Source organism: Corvus cornix, chromosome 10 (assembly GCF_000738735.6).
Source record: "Corvus cornix cornix isolate S_Up_H32 chromosome 10, ASM73873v5, whole genome shotgun sequence".
Classification (NCBI taxonomy): domain Eukaryota; kingdom Metazoa; phylum Chordata; class Aves; order Passeriformes; family Corvidae; genus Corvus; species Corvus cornix.
In genome coordinates this window covers 20,201,143-20,221,751 of record NC_046340.1, presented here as the reverse complement: position 1 = coordinate 20,221,751, position 20,609 = coordinate 20,201,143, and the positions used below count along the sequence as shown (strand labels likewise).

At 50.3% G+C, this 20,609-nt stretch overlaps 1 protein-coding gene across 1 annotated transcript; it reads right to left on the bottom strand.

The window, feature by feature from the left end:
• Positions 1-708: 708 nt before the first annotated feature.
• SORD (sorbitol dehydrogenase) lies at positions 709-19,924 on the bottom strand. Its single transcript, XM_039557911.1, has 9 exons — positions 19,816-19,924; positions 16,494-16,527; positions 15,605-15,769; positions 12,824-12,983; positions 10,159-10,277; positions 9,849-9,914; positions 3,452-3,627; positions 2,544-2,665; positions 709-1,778 (listed from the first exon to the last, which is right to left on the bottom strand). Exons 1-9 carry the CDS (start codon positions 19,873-19,875, stop codon positions 1,613-1,615), a joined length of 1,068 nt encoding a protein of 355 aa, XP_039413845.1. The 5' UTR covers positions 19,876-19,924; the 3' UTR covers positions 709-1,612.
• Positions 19,925-20,609: the final 685 nt, after the last annotated feature.

The window sequence follows — 20,609 nt, the reverse complement described above, 5'->3', positions numbered from 1 at the left end:
TTTTTTGCCTCCTGTAGTTGGGTCTTGGTCACCTGCAGACTTGTAATACTTGTGGCACAGTGCTGGCCTTGCTCCTGGCACAGAGCATTAACTCCAGCCCCCTGGGAAATGGGCTATGTTGGAGTGAGTTTCCCCTGCACTGGTGATGTAGGTGGGGTCGGGGATTACAGGCACAGCCCCACTGACTGTGGCCCGCAGCAACGCTCCCGCAGTGCCAATGTCCCCAGCAAGACCTGATGAGGGAGCAGATCAGACAAGGAGCCCAACCAGGCTGAGCTGTGGGAATAACTCCAGCCCTCAGGATGCTAAACAGCCCCCCAAGACTACAGGGAGTAAGTTTCTATTTCCCAGTAAGAAGAGTCTTGCAGTGTCCAGTGAATCCCCAGCTGTGCCAACAGGGTTCCTCCCAGCATGGGAATGTGCTGAGCACACGTATTCTGACCACTTCTTCCAGCTACAGAAAACTCCTCTGGGATATGTCTCATCCCTGTAAAATTCAGCATGGACTTGGGGCCTTCCATCTCTGCCAGAATTAACTTGGCCACATCTGGAATAACCATGAGATTTGATTTCCAAGTAGTTGGGTCATTTGAGCTTTCACAGTCCTTCTAACACTGAGCTCAACGTGCACGCTGGCAAGGCCTAGGTCTGCACAGTCCCCTGCAAACCCCTCCAACCCACCACCCCACACTTTAATGGACACATCTGGAAGGTCTCAGGTAGCCAGAATTTATTGAGGAAAGTTCAGTATCAGCCCAAGGAAGGAACCGATCTTTCAGTACTAAAATTAACATTAATTAAACAGTAATTAAAGATTAGATTTTTTTACCTTGTTAGTACCATTTTTGTGGCTCACAAACAGCAGGAAGGCTTGATATTCCCAAATAATAATGATTTGTTTACAGTGGCAAAACCTTTGAGTGATGCTGTCCCCTCATGTCTCACCTGTGCTCCCCTCCACACCAAAAGCAGCTGTGCTCCCCAACAGCTCGCTCATGGGAGCCACATAAGGACAGGGCTCTCAGCAGTTCCAGTTTTCCTGCCTGCAGTGGTCCCACGAGCTGCTGGGGAATGACACAGCAAATGTGGCCCCAGCTGGCCTCCAGCTTCCACATAAACCCCAGGTTCTGAGCTTTGTGAAGAGCATGGAGGGAATGACCTGAATGTGCCAGTGCTTCCCGTGGAGTGGGGATGGCCAGGTTTTGTTCCACAGGCTGAACAGTCCCTGAGCATGCACGAGGGAAGGTGCCACAGGAAGGGGGGATATTCACATAGAGCTATCTTGCATCCACGCAGGGAATGCTGCAGCGAGGGCAGTGCGGGGTGGGAAGGGGGAGTGCCAGCACCTCCATCCTGGTTGTGCCACATGCTGCTGACACCCTCCGGGGCACAGAGGAACCTGGCCAGGCTCTCCTGCATGTGTGGTCTGCAGAGAACAGCCACCAACTGTGCAAACCATCATCTCTAATTCAGCATTTTGATTCAAACTATTGGATGTCCATTTGCAGTTACCTGTTAATGCTCTAATGCTGTATCCCAGGGCCACTCACCCTCATTACATGTGATTTCCTAGTTACAAGCAGCAGGGATGAGAGCTGGGCACTGGGACAGCTCAGGGGCCCTGATCAGTGGGGTCACACTTCAGCATGACTTTGACCCCCTCACCCCTCTTGGTGGTCTCGAAGGCCTCTAGAGCCCTCTCCAGGGGAAAACGGTGCGTAACCAAGGGCTTGATGTTGATCCGCTTGGATGCGAGCAGAGCGATGGCCACAGGCCACCTGCAAGGGAAGCAGAGAGCAAGGGATGAGAGCAGCCACTAGTCTGGAGTCCCAGGAAAGAGCACAGAGCAGCCTGGATCATGACAGTTATTTCCTTAGCCCAGGGAAGTTTTGCCTGCAAAGAATCTTCTGGGGAGGGAACCTCAAGTGTCTGGTATGGGAGATGGGACAAGCCAACTGCTCTGGGCTGTGAAGCTTTGAGAAGACAGGCACTGCTACACAGACAGTTGGGAGCGTAAGTGAAATCACAGGAAGACAGTGAAAATCACAGGAAACTACCAGTTTGGGAGCCCTGAATGAAAACCAAAACTGCCGTGCTCTGCTCTCCCCTTGCCCGGCCTCCTTGCCCCCACACTGACCATGGCAGAGCTCAAACTCACGGACTCAGTGCAGGGAGAAAAAAGGAAAAGCCTCAGTCAGCCCCCAGCTTCTTCTCTGGCACAGAGTCTCTCGAATGGATTGCGTTGCAACTCCATTTAGAATCATAGAAACATTGCAGTGGGGAAAGGCCTCCAAGAGCATCAAGCCCAACCATGAACGGGCCAATTTAGAGCAATAGGGATACAAAGGAATGCAGCAGCTCATCTAATTTTCAAACTGCCTACTTAATAATACTTCTCATTTTAAGAAGGAGCTTGACAACATCCCATGAATCCTTCCTGGAGAGCTACAGATCAAGCAAAGATACTTGCTCCATTAGCAAGAAAGTACGACTCTGAAGAATTTAAACTTGGAGACACGTCGGACCCCCTGCACGAGACTCACGTGTTGCAGTAGCGGAATATCCCGCGGATATCCACTTCCCGCACGGCAGCATTCACAATGGGCACCGTCACCATCTCAGGCCCCAGTCCCACCAGCACCAAGGTCCCACCAGAACGAGTGGCCTGGAGAGCAAACACACAAACAGGCTACATTTTGCAGAACACAGCGTGTGCAGGGTCTGTAAAAAATAAAGCCCCCCTTTGTGGTTGCAATGACTGACTGGGGCACAGCAGAGAAGCTGGGGAGAGGCAGGATGCTGTCAGGAGTCTGTAAGAGTGAAACACATGGTAATCAAAGCTAAAAGTGCAATCTTTTGAAAATCTCTGAAGGATTTTGGTGTCCAAATCCCATTCTGAAAAATGGCTGGCATTTAGGACTACAAAGAGTACTTTGGGATTTCAATGGGAGAGATCTAAAACTAAGAGCTTGATGCTCTACTGGCATTACTCTTTTTGCAGTTTGTCCCGTTCCCCTCCCATCCTTTCACTGTGAAACTCCACATTAACCTTCCCCCATCCTCCTGTTAGGATGCTCATGGCAGCAAAACATCCCTTTCTTAATTGCTTCTTTCATTGCTTCTGGAATTAATTTTCTTGATTATTCTTCTTATTTGGACATAACTTCAGTGGAAGGTGCTGTCCTTCTTCCTGGGTTTCGGGGTCTTTACTGGGGTCTCCTTAGTAAGTGGTTAAGCACCCAAGCATCAAATCAGTTATCAATTATCCCCATGCTGATGTTAACACTTTAATTGTCTCTCTTTGTTTACTGTCTAATGAGCACCTTCTCTCCCCACACCAAGCCCACTTAAATTAAGCACTGTGGGAGTGAAATAGCTCATTCATTGCACCATCCCAGAAAACACAAACCAATGCCATCACTGGTCTGCCTTGGGAACAAGTGGTACTCACATAAATTCCAGTCTGGATACAGGTTTGCACTCCTGTGCACTCCACAGTTATCTCAGGCATGCAGCCAAGCACACTTTCCACTTTGGAGGCCACCTCCTTCGGGGTCTCATTCTTCACCTGAACGGTGAAATCTGCCCCTACCTCCTTGGCTTTTTGCAGGCGAGTGGCAGATAAGTCTGTGGAAAGAAAATCAAGTCAAAAACTGGAGTATTATGTGAAAGAAGAGGAAGAACCTGAACCTGGCACATGCTCACTACGTGTGTGTACAGGACAGCGCACAACCAGAAGATGTGAGAGTTCATTCCTTCTTGGCAGGCAGAGAATGATCATAAAATATTGGAATAGTTTGGGTTGGAAGGGACTTCAAGACTCCACTCCACTTTAAAGTTCCACTCCCTGCCATGGGCAGGGACACCTTCCACTAGACCAGGTTGCTCCAACCCCTGTCCAGCCTTGAACACTTCCAGGGATGGGGCAGTCACAGCTTCTCTGGGCACCCTGTGCCAGGCCCTCACCACCCTCACAGGGAACAACTCCTTCCCAATATCCCATCCATCCCTGCCCTCTGGCATGGGAAGCCATTCCCCCTTGTCCTGTCCCTCCAGGCCCTTGATCCAAGTCCCTCTCCAGCTCTCCTGGAGCCCCTTTAGGCACTGGAAGGGGCTCTGAGGTCTTCCTGGAGCCCTCTCTTCTCCAGGCTGGACACCCCCAGCTCTCCCAGCCTGGCTCCAGAGCAGAGGGGCTCCAGCTCTCCCCCTTTATTTTCTTCATGCCCCTCCTTTGGACCTGCTCTAACAGATCCACATCTTTCATGTGCTGGGGGCTCCAGATGATGAGGATGATGAAGGGTGAGCAACGAGGACAACTTAATGACAGAGGAGATGCCAAAGGCTCCCCAGCTGCAGAAGAGGGTGTGCTTCAAAGAGACTGAAGCACAAACCCACAGATGAAACCCACACCATGCAGAACCATGTCTGAGTGAAGGAACAGCCACCACCCCTAGACTGGAGAAGTGTCTTCTAAGACCATCAGTTTGTAGATGGCCCAATTTCTCTTTGGCACTGCCAGAAACACTGAGAGTGTGTCAAGACAAACCAAGGCCAAGCTTAACTCCAAAGGGCACTTCAGGGACACCACAAGAAGAACCAGATCAGGAACAGCCATGGCCAAGCTGTTGTGGTTGTACTGGTCGCTGTCCTGACACAGCAGAGCAGAGGAACCTCAGTGTAGGCAAAGGCAAAAGGCAGCAGGAGGCCAGGGCTGACAGGGCACCTACTCCAGAGTCAGCTGTGTCCTACCTAAAGCTGCCTCTGGCTGCAGCTGCACTGCCCAGTGTCTCTCTGGCAATGACTCTGATGAAGCAGCTTCATTAATTCCTACAGGACCTTCATCCTCTAGTGAGAATGGACTGCAGGAAACCCCATTGCACACACTCAGCGAGTTAGCCTGGGGAAGAGCCTACAGTGAGGCAAAACTGCACCACTCTTGTATTTTTCCTTCTTGGCTGTCCACATTATTTACTCCCACCCTCAAGGACACCTCTCAAAGAGCAAGAGCCAGGGGCAAAGTTGCTCTGACCCTGCTCCTTGGTGGCATCAATCACCTGGCTATGGACAGCACCAAGAAATCTTTCCAACAGGAGACAACAGGCTCTGAGGATTATTAATGTGGCCATTTCACTTCATGATGAGAACAGACCATGAGGTCTCCAAGGGCTTCCTCAAGGAGCCCCCAGCGAGTGCTTTCAGCTGAGCAAACTGCAGAATGCATTAGTTGTAAGCACTTAGTGTGTTCACACTGTCACAGACCTGTCCCGCTCTTCACCCTCCTTGTAGCAGCTCTGGAGGCTGCTGAGCCTCTCTCAGACAGTTTCTGTCACACATGAATGAGCAGGCAAGCCCATGAAGAAAAAAGGGAGTGGATCTGGTAATAAGGAGGACCTGAGACACCCCATTAACACAGAGCAACAAAGCTGGTGATGATAAACATCTGTGAGGGCATGGCTGTACTCCTGTACTCTGTCCTGAGGGATCTTGACAGGGCTGTAAATATCACCTGAAGATCCATAGGGGGTTTGTACCACGGAGCAAGCTGTCCTACTGGGACATCCCCTGGAAGAAAGCCACCTATTCCTCTCCAGGCACCACTAGTAACCAGGCCACCTCTGGAGATAAGGACAGGGACAGCTGAGGAGAAGAGTGGCATTTCCCAGGAAGGAATCACCTCTTTTCCCTGCACTAAAGCAGTGGTCTACAGGGGTCTGCATGCTGGCACTGGAAAAGATGTAACAGCCAAGATTTCCTGGACCCAAAATTGAGGGGTGGGCTCCTCTCAGAGGTCCTGGGCTTGAAGACTCAGAAAAAGATGTCTGTGCTAGGGACACACATGGGAAAGAGGCAGGGCACAGTCTTCAAAGAAGTCAGAGGTAGGGTGGGGTGAAAATATCAAGGGAAAGAGGAGGAGGATAAGGACAGTTCTCCAACATGAGCTGCTCTGACTCAGCTGCAGTTCTGGGAGTGAGCCAGGCAGAGGCTGTACCCTGCCCATCCCACAGCGAAAATGATGGCACTCACAGGCAGGGCAGGGGATGGACAGGCACTCACAGGCAGGGCAGGGGATGGACAGGCACTCACTGGCAGGGCAGATGACAGACAAGCCCCCACGGGCAGCTGGAAGGCTCAGGATGCCAAGTGTGGGCACACCTACCAAGCTGAGCACCCAGGAGAGCTGTGGAGGGCATTTCAAGAAGGGACAACAAAGGATAATAAAATGCAGAAGGAAAGAGGAAAAGCCAAGGCTGAAAAGAAAAGGCAGCATCACCCTGGAAGCCCCAACATGGGCTCGTTCCTGTGGCTGCAGGAGTCACGTCTGTCCCTCCCAAGCTCTGGGCATTGGGCTCCAGGCTGTGTGGGGGTCATGGTTGACCCCAGCTGAGCTGCACTCAGACACCTTCCATGCACCAATTGCACGGCCAGGAGCTTTTTGAGGCACTTCAAGTGCTATGAAACACTTTTGCCCAGCATGGCTGGCATCTCCCAAACCTCAGTGTATGGCAAGGAGACCACAGGGGTTCAACAGTGCTCCTCAAATAATGACTCAACTCCCTGTGAAGTTTGGTCTCACAACACCAGCTCACGGCAGACACAGCTGGATTCTGCCATTTTTAACATCTGCTCAGTCACTAATATATTTTAAATTATAAATACATATATATATAATATGTATTATATGTATAAACATATAAAATATAATAGAAATTCTATTCTATATTTTACATATTTTTATATATTTTATACTGTCTCTCTGGCAGAAATAATCCTCAGGCAGTGCCCTAGAGTAACAGGGCAGCCAGTGCATTTCAAAGTGGCCACAAAATCATTCTCAGGCAGGAAAACACCCAACACCTTTCCTGCAGCTGGCCTCTGTTTTGCTGACCTGCTCGGGAGGGAAGCCCTGGCTCCAAGCAGCACATGGAATGCAGCAGCAACACTGTCAGCCCTGGCCAGGGCTGCAATAACCTCAGTACACCTGAATCACCAGGAAGCACTTACTGAAGCAGACAGATCTGCAAGCCACTGGATTGTTCAGAGCTCCAGACACTTGAGAGTCTTGGGAAGGATCAAATCGTTTGGGCTTTAAACCATACTGTGGCTGAACGCCACACAGCTCTTGGGAAACTGGTCAATTGTAAAATTAAAGGCTTGTATCCTGCCTCTAGTCAGAAATTTGTTTTTACTTCCCAGCCCTGGAGCTAATTAAAGTTTTGATTGCTTCCAGAGAAGTTATCAAATTACCCTTAACTTCTCATGATGGTTTATGAGCCAGCTTAACAGACAAATAAATACTCTTGATTTTTCTCAGATTTTCTATGTTGATCTTCTTTCTCAAAAGAGTTGAGCTCTGTACAGTTACTCACCTCCCCTGACCTTGAATGTCAGGGTTTCTGGAGGCACTGACACCCAGAATTTCAGATTCAGATAGAACAAGGGGAATAATTTGCCTTAAGTAGGAATTATTAAGTGCACCTTCAGTGACTAACAGAGCAAAGCAAGACAGCCCTAAACACCTAAACTGTCCCTTCACTTACTGATGAGGAAGGCTGATCTTTTACATGTATCTAAGGAGAAAAGCAGCTTTTTAGAGCAACAGCAAGGCAGAAGGACTGGAGAAGGCTGCCCATAAATACCAATCACACCCACTCAGGAGTGGAGTGGAGAAAGACACAGACCTTTGGGAAGAGTAGATGAGGACCCATGAAACACACTGATCTTCTCACCCAACTGGAGTCCACTAAATACATCAAACACTCCAGGCCAGCCAAAGACAGAAGCTGTAGGAGATGAGTTCTTGCAGAAAAGCTTTTCTAAATATTTCTATACCTGTGAGAAGCTTGTCAAAACAAACACAAACATTTAAAGCCATAAGTGCTGCACAGACAAAGTTCCTCACAGACAAACAAATGATAAAAACTCAGGGCAGTGTATTCAAATAATCTGGTAGCAAAGTGCAAGAGGGCCTCTGTGGGCAGGCAGGCGCCTCACAGGTGTTGGCTCCTAAAGCCGAAACAAAAAGCAATTCCTTGAGACAGGCAGCAAAATCTCCAGCGGCAATGAGCCAAACCAAACCCATTCCTCAGCTCATGTCACACACAAATATTTGACTTGGGACAGCACCTTCAAGGGTGTCTCAGCACCTTCAAGGGTGTCTCAGCACCTCAGCCAAAACCCTCTCATGCGGAAGAGACATCTGTAAGTCAGAATCAGTACCTAGGCCAGCACATAAAGATAAGAAGGGGTAATTCCATGTATCCAAGCCTGCTGATTCTACAAACCAAGCACCAGGAACCTCCTGTGGCACATGACCGCCAGCTCAGCTCGCCCAAGGCCCCCAGCAGCAGCAGCTCCTGGTGCTATGGAGATACACCCAGGCTGGAGTGGGAACGGGGGGCAGGCTGAGCCAGCTGCCTCAGCCCCACCAACCCCAGCTCACCAAGCCTTCCCCACCCAGGCCACCCCCAGCCCCTGCACCAGCCCAGCTGGGCACAAGGTTCCCCGTGCGTGATTCAGGAGGCAGAGATGTTTTTCTTCCTACAGCAAACATCATCCTCAAATGACAACACTTCACAAAATCTGAGGTGTGGACTGATCACGTCCATCAAGCACACACACCTGCAGGGTGAGGCCAGCACAGCTAAAAATGCCCTGGACTTCGCAGGAAAAGGATTAAGGGAGAAGGCAATACGTGCCTCGTGTTTTGACCTGAGCTACTACAGAAGGATGTTTCCGTAAAGGCAAGAGGGTGGGACCTGAATTTTATCTCTCAACCCAAAGATGGAAACACAGTAACAGAAGGGTCAAAAATACACCTGGCTCAAAGTATGGGAGGTGAGTAACAGCCTCCTGAGAGGTCCAGATCCTTTAGCGCTTTGACATACAAATGGCAGCAGTCTGTGCTCAATGTCCAGTGGCACCTCTAACTGCTCCTCCTGGCCATCAGCACTCAGAAAGATCCCAGAGCACCACTTCCAGGCCCTGTTCAACCCCCAGGTGGAAATTTCAACCAGAGAACATCCTGCAGTTACTCCAGTTCTCCATCCTTCTGGGCATGCTACAGAGAGAGAGGGCCTGAACCTTAGAGGAGAGCTAGGGGGAGCTGGGCTAGGTTAGCACGGCAAAAATAGGTGGCAATGGCTGTCTCAATAACCTGAAGGGCAGCTGCAAAGGTGATGAAGACTCATTTCAGTTCTTGCATCAAGGGGGAAATCTCCATAAATGACAGTTTGTGAGTGGACCCCAGAAAAAGCTTCATCATTAAGAGATGCAAACCTGGAGAAGGTATCTAGAAAAATGGGATCTCCTTCCTCAGAGGTTTTCCAGACACAGCTGGACAAAGACATTCCTGCAAGCAGCAGCTGGTCTAGAAATGTCTAGGATAGAGTTACGCAAGGAAGGCCCATTTCTGAAATGCAGAGACTCTGAAAAGGCCACTTCAGTCACTGTGGATAACCAGTGGAAAATGAAACCCCCAGCAGGAGCAGACAGAAGGGCAGAGAAAGACAAGTGGAGAAGCACAGTGTGGCTGCATGCAGAAAACAGTGTGCAAACACTGTCCAGGCCATCACCCAGCACTACCAGAGGGAAAAATAACCTGCTAAGATCAAACCTCCCTGAAAGAGTGGTCAGGCACTGGAACAGGCTGTCCAGGGAAGTGGTGGAATCACCGTCCCTGGAACTGTTAAAAAAACATGTGGATGTGGCACTCACGGACATGGTTAGGCTGGGCAGTGCTGGGTTAATGGTTGGGCTTGATGATCTAAGAGGTTTTTTCCAACCTTAATGATTCTATGATTCTGTCTGGTGGGAAACAGGCACACTCTGAAAGGGCTAAAAGGACTTACCTGTAACTACCACGGCTGCTGCACCCATCATCTTAGCAACAATCACATTCACGAGCCCAATTGGCCCTGGGTACAAAGGGGAGAAAGACAACATGAACCACTGCCAGGCAGCATCAGCCCCACCTCGGAACATGCCCAGAGCTCAGCGTGTTCCTGGCCCAAGGAGACTTTGGCAGCCCCAAGGTCCCCCTCACCATGCCTGTGGCTCCACCATGACCCACCCTTACAGCAGAGGCCAGAAACAGAGCCTGAGGCTGTCCATCCCCTCCCAGCAGGCAGGGAACCCAAGGACTGACTACGATCACTGTACCAGAGCCAGACACGAAGACTTTGCTTCCCAGGGTGACTCCCGCTCTTTTGCAGGCATGGATTCCCACCGAGAGGGGCTCGATAAGGGCTCCTTCCTCAAAGGTGACGTTATCTGGAAGCCTGCAAGAATGGGACACAATGAACACTTAGCAATGTAGTTTATGAGGGTGATGAGGAAAACCATGACACTCAAAGACCAAACATGGGTGTAAATCACAGTGGCAAAACACACTGCCACCTGTGATCAGAGAAACACCAGGCTGGAACACGCTTCAAGAGGTTCCATTGCTTCTTTCTCTCCTCTGAAGCAGCATCAAGTACACCTGAACCATTTATCAGTGAGGTTTCCCCAAGCACCACACTCAGGGACCCACAAACTTCCCCACATCAACTCTCTGGTACTTGGTGAGTCAACAAGGACTCGGTTGCCACTCATTCCCTTTGGATTCCCTCAGTTGCATATGTACCACCCTGAAGCTGCCCTATGCCTCACCCACCAGTGAGTTCCCAGGCCCCTCACCAGGGTTGAATCAGCTTTTAGAAAACATCCTGCTGCCAAAGGTGATGCCACCAGGGAAGGCAGCCAGATCCATGTCTCCCTGTAACATCCAGGATCTCCTCTCCTGAGGCACCAAGTGTTTCAACAAGTGGCCTGGTCCCAGCATGAGCCCTCCCAGCAGTCAGAGACAATGTGTGCAGTGGGTATCAAACACCTTTTGGACAAAAACAGCCCTGTACCACAGCCAACATAAGTGACAGACAAAAGGAGAGGACGTGAAACCCTTCTGAACTGCTGGAAGAAATAAATCTCAGCTCCACAACGCTGCCCACCAGCAAGCCACCAGTGTGGGCTCTCACACAGCTCTGGGAGCTGTGCCTGCCAGGAGGGTCTCTGTGACAGCACTGGGAAGCTCAAGGTCAGATCTCACCCAGGCCAATGTGAAGCCAAAAAAATGGAAATGATGGTTAAGGGAGGACAGCTGTACCATATCTGCATGTCCCTTATTTCCAGGAGGCTTTAAAGGTCTAACTCCAAAAGTTCAGTTGTCACAGAGTTTGGCATCACGTTTGCTACTGCTGGGTTTGGGCACCGCCCTGTCAGTGGGGAGGGCAGCTTCACAGCATGACCAAGTTACTCAGAGCACCCAACACAGAGTCTGTCCACCAGCAGGACACACAATGACTGCCCAAATGTGAGAAAGCTCACTGAGCTCAGCCATCATCTGTTCTCAGCAAACCTGGGCTGGCAGAGTGACTGCATGCCAGGGAATCAGCTCTACATGAGCCAGCCACAGCACTGCTGATCTGAAACTGGGAGCATCATGTCCAGGCTCTGTATCCCAAGGCTTAAAAATAAAATAAATAGCCAAAGTAATATTTTCTCAAATTGGAGAGAAAAAGGAAAAGCCTGGAAGAAGCCAGCTACAAACCAACCACTTCCTGTCAAGCGAAAATGTGTGATGCTGTCAGAAAATGTTATTTTGATACACAGGAAATCGATGACAGTGGGTCTGGACAGTGAGATGTTAATCCCATCCAGACCAGCAGCTGCTTGGTATCTGTTTTGAAAGCTTCCTGCCTGAGGACTCTCAGGAGAAGAGCAGTCAAGTGCCTCCTTCTGACTGATCCAATCCTGAACGCTTTCCCTGCAGACACCAAAGATCAATCCCAAGGGTGTTCCTGCTCATGGAAGTACCAGCTCTGCACACACTGAAAAGGAACAAGCTCCACAGGTAGAGCAGCCTCAGGGGGACACTACTTGGGCTGTTTTTAACTCCTTGTTAAAGGCACTTAAGTGGGTATAACGTTGCACAGGGGTTTTCAGGTCTTGGAGTATTTGAGGACCTGGCACAGGGTGCCCAGAGCAGCTGCCCCATCCCTGGAAGTGTCCATGGCCAGGCTGAATGACACTTGGAGCAACCTGGTTTAGTAGAAGGTGTCCCCGCTCATGGCAGGGGGTGGAATGGGATGATCTTTAAGGTCCCTTCCAAACCAACAAACCCTTTTGGGATTCTATGATTTGCCAGAGTGTTTAAGCACAGATTTGCTTCTAAGCAAATGTGTCAGTGCTGCCACAATTGGTAACATACTCAAGTTTGCTGAACTGGACATGAAAACAGATGTGTAATGCTGGTAGCTTAGTGGGGACACTCAGAGTCACACAAGAAAACAGCTCAGCAGGGCCCCTGCTTTCTGTTCCTGCTCTGCTCAAAGCGGGATGACTTTGTCTCAAACGACAGAGCGAGATGTCAGCAGTCACCCTGGTGTTTCCTGAAAAGCAGCAGCAAAACTCAGCTCAAAGAACCAGACAAAGACCTTCAGGCACTGGCCTAGGAAGGCAAGGATATAAAAAGAGACAGGAAAAAACCCAAGAACAGGGAGCAAATGGGAAAAGGAAAATAATTAAAGGGTAAACCAGTGGTGACATCCCAGGAGACATGCAAGAAATGTTTATGTCTGGCACCAGAGGGGAAAAACTACGCCTGCCTGACAAACCCTTTGCAAAGTGGCTGCCATTCAAGCTTAGGCATGTTATTTATGGACCAGAAAGCAATAAAACCTGTTGGGATCACATAAAGAGTGCTCCAAAGGGCCAAGAGGTGATTGCTGCAGCTAATCTCCCCCCGGGGAGTGTATATTTCCCTGTGGAGAGAACATGGACTGACTTGTAGCAGTAGCTGGCACTGTGCTTGTAGTAGTGGCACAGGTTCCCGTCGTCGGGCGGTGTGGCACAGAAGAAGATGGTCGGGGACAGGTTGTAGCGCCCGGTTTTGCAGAACTCATCCACTTCCCTTGGGACACCCGGCTCGATGGCCACACGGTCACCTGCCAGGGTGAAAGCAAACAGAGTGGGTCAGGGACAGGGTGGCACACAGGTAGGAGGAGCATCAAAACCCACAGGAACACTGGCACCATAGAGGCAGGAGGGACATGAGGAAGGTCTTGCTGCATACACCAGGCTGGTTCCCAATGCTCCCTCCACAGCAGCCTCATCACCCAGATCTTCCCAGGTACTTGGAAAGAGGAGGTGTTTCGGAGGCACAGATGGAAGCTCAGCCACGCACACACCTCCCTCCAGCTGCCTTGCAGACAACCTCAGCAGATGAAAGGGCAGCCCCCAGGCAATCACACTGTGGCCAGATACTTTGCTGAATCTGTAGTAATCAGAAGAGGAAATACTGAGGATGGGGCAGGTGAGCTCAGCTAGCCACCACGCTCCCAGCTGGAAAGAGCTGTTCCTTGGGAATCATAGAATCATGGAAGTACTTGTGTTGGAAGGCACCTTAAAGCTCAGCTTGTTCCACTCCTTGCCATGGGCAGGGACACCTTCCACTATCCCAGGGTGCTCCAAGCCTTGTCCAACCCAGCCTTGGACACTTCCAGGGATGGGGCAGCCACAGCTTCTCTGGGCAGCCTGTGCCAGGGCCTCACCACCCTCACAGGGAAGGAAGCTTAAGGTGCAGAACACCCAGGAGCCTGGCATGACGTATCTGGGAACAGAGACAGCTTGGTGCTACAACAGAATAGCTCAGGGTGCTGGAAGGACACACACTGCAGGACAAAGAGCAATTATTTCATTGCAGTCACAAAGCAGGATGGACTAGAGAAAACAGTGTGAGCACAGTACAACTTGCAAGTACACAAGGGGACACAAAGCCTCACATTTATTTGGCAGAGGAAGCCAATCAGAGCTAAACCTCTGAGCCAAGCTCTCCACCAACAGGCTTTCAGGCAGACATGGGGATAAGCAGCATAGAAGAGCCATCTAGGCCACTGCATCCCCTCTGAGCTGGCCAACAACAGGTGTCTGACAGGACAGAGGCAGACAAGCACATACTGAATACTCTCCCAGCCTCATATGATACGCAGCTGTGAGGCCTCCCAAGTTGCAAGTGGTTTTTTTGTCTTCAGTAACACTCAACAGCTTCTCCTCCTCCTTCCACCATGTAAACTACATGGTCTGCTACATCTCAGGTGAATGCTGCACCTCACTGTGCCTTGCTCTGATGCTGGAGCTGATACCTTAGGTTTGAACTTTCATGTTTTTCAAATTCTGCACTGCCTGGTGTGTAACTCTGAAGTTTCTTGCACCCTGTTAACTTCTGCTCTCTCATGCCGGGCAGACATAACAAAGCCTCTCCAGGCCTGCTCTCCAAGGACACTCAGACCGTCCTAGGCCCAAAATGTAAACCAAAGCCTCTAAAAGGGGGGGCAAGCTTGGGGAAACTACATCATTAACTGAAACTTTAATTGGAGAATTAACCCTCATATGCAAATGAACCAAACCTATAAAAGTGTGAAGAACTTGTGACCTGCTGTCCATCTTGGGGTCCATCTCAGCAGTAGCCTCTGGACTCCCCAGGGGGTACCTTTGAAGGCCTTTCAAATAAGTACCTACCTTTATTCCCTTACTCCTGTCTAGTCTCTGACTTTAGGTGGCCTCGCAAGTCATCAGAGCAACCAGAGAATGGGCAACCTGTTCTCCCAGCCCTCCATGAGTCCTCACATCCTTGAGTTGTCTCTCTAGCTCCCAGCTGAAGTTCCTGACTTGGACATTCGTCAGAGATGCTGTTCCACATCTCGTTATTTCCTTGTCCTCCTCTGAACCTTTCTCACTTGTCTTACATCCTTTTGGAAAGGAGGAGACCAGAACTGCATGCAGAGTTCCAGATGTGCACTGACATCCTCTGAGTCTCTGTCCCCTTCCTACCAGTGATTTGCATTTTCACTGCTGCTGAGCCAATGCTCCTATGCACAGTGCCAGAGCCATCACCCTTCAGCAGGGATGGTCAGCAGAGCATTTTAGATATGAAGCTGGTTTTGTTTCTTCTGTCGTGAACATCACTTTGTGTTTGTCTGTGTTGAATCTCACCTGCATCTCATTGGCACTCCTTGGGTCTCTCTGTAACTCTTGCTGGCTCTCCCCCACATCCTCTTGCCTAAGTTGCTCTCATCAGCAAAGTCTGCAAAATTCCCTGCTCAGTCCATTTTCTAGGACATGCATGAGCACAGCTAGTTGTGGAGGTCCCACCACAGGGCCTGGAGCAGTTGCTCTAGTGACCTCTGCACTGTAGGAGGCCATTTGCTCCTTCAAGAACACACACAGAAAAGAAACACTCACAGCAAGTCGCTGGAAAGAGCTACAGATGTGGTTTCTGAAGCTTTATCAAGTTTCCTTAAAAGGCACCTTGTACCAGTATATACTCTGCTCTGCATTAAAATACAGCCAGACCAGCTCAAGATATCCCAGGACAAGGCTACCATAATCTAGTGGCCAAGATGGGTGCCTAACAGCAGTGCAGTGACACTTTTTGAAGGAGAAGGTCATACTGTGAGTTCAGAACCTCAGATAAACTTACGAAACAGAACAGAACACAGCCTGTTATCGACACTTCCTTGGGAACTGATTAGGAGGAAAAGGAACAGATGGTTTTGGTTCCAGATACCTGGTTTCAGATGAGTCACCCCTGGGCCCACTTTTACAACAGTCCCGGAAGCTTCATGGCCCAACACCATGGGATCCTTGACAACAAAATCCCCAATTCGACCATGCTGCCAGTAGTGAACGTCAGAGCCACAGATGCCAACGGAATGCATGCGCAGCAGGACCTCTGCCAGAAAAGGAGGGAAGGTTCCTTGTAGAAAAACTGACCTTCTTAGGCACTGGGACAGTAGCACGTGGGCTGTCCCTGGGCCCCAGGGCAAAGGCCAAGCCAGTATCGACACGTTCAAATTTACTGGCACTCAATCAACACACCAGAATTGTGTGTGCACACGTTAGAAGAGTGGCGCATTCATGAGCCACCTGCTGAAATACAAAACTGTGCAGTGATTCACAAAGCAAGAAGGCTTAAAATAGAGTAAGACAAAAGCTAATGTCAATAAAAAATACGGTCAACAAAATAATACAATTTAAGAGGGACGTTATTATTGCAGAAGCAGGAATAAAAGAACAAGTCCATTTAATTTTTCCTTCTCCCTAAGCTATGATTTCAGCCCTGGAGAGTTAGTGAATCAAATTTTTATCAGCCCATATGCCCATCCTATTAATATTGAGTCCTGCATAAGATCATCTGACATGTCCCAAGAGCCATTTACTGTGACATACCCAAACTGATGGAACAGGAAGCAAAAAAGCCAGATAAAGGGGTTTATCTGTGACTGCTTCAGCTCTTCAGCTGGAAAAGCAGCATTATCTGTTTCAGTCACACAATCTTTTTTTAGATAATTTTCTTCCTCAGAAATACTTTATATTATCTAGGAGCAGCAAAAGAGAATGAGAAAACAAAGAGAGAAGTAAAGAAAGCAGACAGAATCAGTCATCTGTAGACCTACCATTGGGACCTGGTTCTGGGATTGGACGGTTTTCCTATGGACAAAAGGAAAAAAAGCATTTAGCTGCTTGTTCATATCTCTGGGAATATCTGTGGAAACTTAGCCCTGGTTAGCTCAGGTAAATCCATAAGCAGACAGGGTTTTTGGTTCTGTCTGCTCCATAAGACACGGCTGTGCCACACGGAGCCTGCTCCTAGGCTGCCCTCATTTTCCATGCCCAGTGGAGTAACACGGGCACACTGCCAGCTTGTGAATCCACTCGCCAAATTATTTTGCAGTGAATTCCCTTTCCCTGCCCAGACAAGAGGCACATACTAAATTTCCCTGCACTGGAGCAGCCCCAAGTTTCAGCTGAATCCTTCATCCATCCCACTGGCTGACAAAAAAAATCCCCTTCTGTAATCTTCTGGGAAGATTCTGAACCACCTGTTCTGTAAAGCCTTTATTATTATTATTATTATTATTATTATTATTATTATGATGTAAAGCTTATATTATTATCTTAAATAATACAAAACTTTTTTACTACATAATCATAGAATAACTGAATCACAGAAGGAAAGGACCTTAAAGCTCATCTCATTCTATACCCTGCCATGGGCAGGGGTATCTTCCACTAGGCCAGGTTGCTCCAAGCCCCATCCTTGAACACTTCCAGGGATGGGGCAGCCACAGCTTCTCTGGGCAACCTGTGCCAGGGCCTCCCCAACCTGTGCCAGTAATACATAATTTATACATAATATTTTTACATAATAATTTATACATAATGATTTATACCTAATAAGGTAAACACTCACATTCTCTTGTAATTGCCATGGCACCTCTTTACAGGATCAATGAGGAAACCAGAGTTAGGAAAGTGGCCCATATTACCCTTCCACCCAAAAGGTCCACAGAGCTTTTGCCTTCACCAAACTCCCTCAGCTGCCTCAAAAGCCAAAGGAATAATTTTGTTGGGTTTTACAACATCAGGACAATACAATACCCACCCTGAGGATCATGTCTCTAAGAAAAGCCCCCCAGAGTAGTACCAACAATAAACTCTTAAAAATTCATTTGCTGCTCAGCCTTTGAGGAGTTCTGTTCTGCATTTTAACTATTTAAATCCCAGCATATTCCACAATTGCTATTTTGTATGTCAATCTTCTAAACATCATGGAAAGACAAACTCTGGAAACATGTTTTCATACAACTCAACCAACTGAAATTTTCCATGTTCAGGCCTGTATCTGCAATTTTTCTATGTGGGGGCTTTGTTTTGTTCCACTGAGGACACAGCCCAGAGCATTATTTCTAAAAGAGGTCAATCTAGATGTAACCTCTTCTATAGAAAATGTGATAATCACAGGATCTGGTGACACACCAGAGGTACAGACCACCTCAGACCAAACAGAAAGTCCATGGTGAGAGACAAAGCCAACTTCTAGCTGAAAAGAGTGTGTGTGTGTGTGTGTGTGTGTGTGTGAAATAAAACCAAAAACACTTTTTTTTTTTTTTCTGGCAATAACAACTGTGCCCAAAAAACCCAGATATCTTGGTGGGAAGTGAATCCTCCAGCCTGAATTGGAGAAAATAGGAGTGACCAAAGTGGAGAACACCAAAGACACAAGTTCTGCTTGTTCTCTGTTGTTCACTGCAAAGTTCAGAAATGGTGGTAAAGTAAACACAGCAAGCATTTTCAGTGAAAGGAGACATGGAAAGGGAGGCCATAGTACAAGTATAAAACAAATAAATCCTCAATGGGCAGCAAAGAGGAACCTGGGCAACTACCTAAGGACAAGAGGAGAGTCAACAAAAACAAAGCAAACACATTTTCACATGGCACAGGGACCACAATGACTCTGCCCATGAGAAACATGTCCAGGAATCAAGAAAGGTGCGGGAATTACGGGAAGATGGTGTCACCCAACCTTGGGTATCAATAACAAATAACAAGTTCAGAGTCCAGTGCTGAGATTACTGTGACCAGTGGGTCAATACAGCTAGCACCATCCACATCGTGGAAAGGAACTTCAGGGAAGCCCAGGAGGATCACACAGGGTGCTGCCAGTGATGCAGGAGGGCACTGGTGACCAGCTCTAAGGTCTCCAGCACTACAAATATCCAAGGAAAACTCACACATCTGGGTGTAAGCCAGTTTAGAGCCCAGCAACACAGATGTCGCACGTGTTGCTTGAGCTGGGCGGGAATGGTAAAAAATCAACCGCTTCCCTGGTAATCACCCCCAAACAAGGCATGTATCCAAAGTCTGAGTGCTCCTGAGAGCCCTCCTGCCAGGACTCTGTGTACAGAACATTGGTGCCTGCCAGTGTTTGCCCATGGAAATCTTCCTTCCTCCCTTTGGCACTTGCCAAACTGGAAGATGGCTCTCCAGCAGTGCCATGGTGATTCAGCATCCAGGAAGAGCCGAGCATTAGCATTAGCAGCCAGAGAAGCAGAATGAGCCTAAAGTAGTAAAAAAGTAGAGAATAAAAGCTCCCTCCGTCCGGGAGGGTCCTCCAGCACCTGCTCCCCCTAAACCCTCTGTCCTGCTGCTCACCTGGGCTCTGAGAGCCCAGAGAAGCAACAACCACCCTCCACCCCTGCTCCCTGGGAGCGCCTATCTCACGTGTGAGAATGACTAATCGCAGGGGTGGGGGGGAAATGGGGGGGGGGGGGGGGGTGTTCTGGGTTTCAGGGTTAAAAGGTTTTCCACCGAAACGGAGCTGGCAAAGATCTTAAGATTATCCCCTCCTGTGACCCCTAAGAGCATTCTGCAGCTGAAACCTTTCCAAGACTGGAAAAGCAAAAAATGTACAGGACAGGACATGCAAAGTTGCCAGAAGCAGCTAAAAATAGACCATGCTTCTGATACTGTTGCATCCTTTCCATTTGCGGGAAGGAGCGTATCTATGAATTTATTTCCCTTGTAAAAATGTTACACCTCCCAGGCACACGAGGGCTGGTGCATTTTTTTTTTTCCCAGTCCGGGTCATTCGCCGTAACGTTGTGAAGAGCCCGGAGCGGTCACAGGCTTCCCCACAGAGGGGATGGGGGGGCCCAGCCATGCACAGCACACCCCCGAATTCGGGCCCCCGCGCCCCCCCGGCCACCCCCCAGCCACGGGACACCCCCGAATTTGGTCACCGCCCTGCCATGGGGCAGCCGCGGCCCGTCCCCGCTCCCAGCCGGGGGCCGGCTCACGGTCACCCGGGGCCGGGAGGAGCCGGGGCTGCCGGACGCCCCCAGTGCCGCGGGCTCAGCCCCAGGCCCCGGGAGCCGCCCCCGCCCCGCCGCCTTCCGAGCGCGGCCCCCGCCCGGCCCCGGCTCCTCCCGGCCGTACCAGCCGCAGGTCCCCGGCTCGGTGAACCACCACGGCCACGTTCTGCCCCGGTGCCGCCATGGCTCAGCTCGGCGCGGACCCGGGTCGAAGGGCCGCCGCCGCTGGGGGGGCCGCCCCCGCCCGCCCGCCGGGCCCGGCACCGCCCCGGGCACCGAGCGGGTACGGCCGGCGGCAGGCACGGCTCCAGCCCCGATCCCAGCGCCAGGCCCAGCTCCAGCTCCAGCTCCAGGCTCTCTGCCGGGCCCAGGGCCCCCAGCTCCAGTTCCAGGCCCCATCTCCAGTTCCCATTCCAGGCCTCAGCCCCTGCTCCAGTTCCAGCCTCAGCCCCGACCCCGGCGCCAGGCCCAGCTCCAGCTCCAGGCCCGGCCCCAGCTCCAGTTCCAGCCCCAGTTGCAGCCACCGCTCCCCCAGCCCCAGCTTCAGGCCCTGGGTCCAGCCCCAGCTCCAGCCCCTGCTCCAGCCCCGGCTCTAGTTCCAGTCCCATCCCTGCTCCAGCCCCAGCTCCAGCCCCGGCTCTAGTTCCAGTCCCATCCCTGCTCCAGCCCCAGCTCTAGTTCCAGTCCCATCCCTGCTCCAGCCCCTGCTCCAGCCCCGGCTCTAGTTCCAGTCCCATCCCTGCTCCAGCCCCTGCTCCAGCCCCGGCTCTAGTTCCAGTCCCATCCCTGCTCCAGCCCCAGCTCCAGCCCCGGCTCTAGTTCCAGTCCCATCCCTGCTCCAGCCCCGGCTCTAGTTCCAGTCCCATCCCTGCTCCAGCCCCGGTTCCAGTTCCAGTCCGTCTCCTGCTCCAGGTGCAT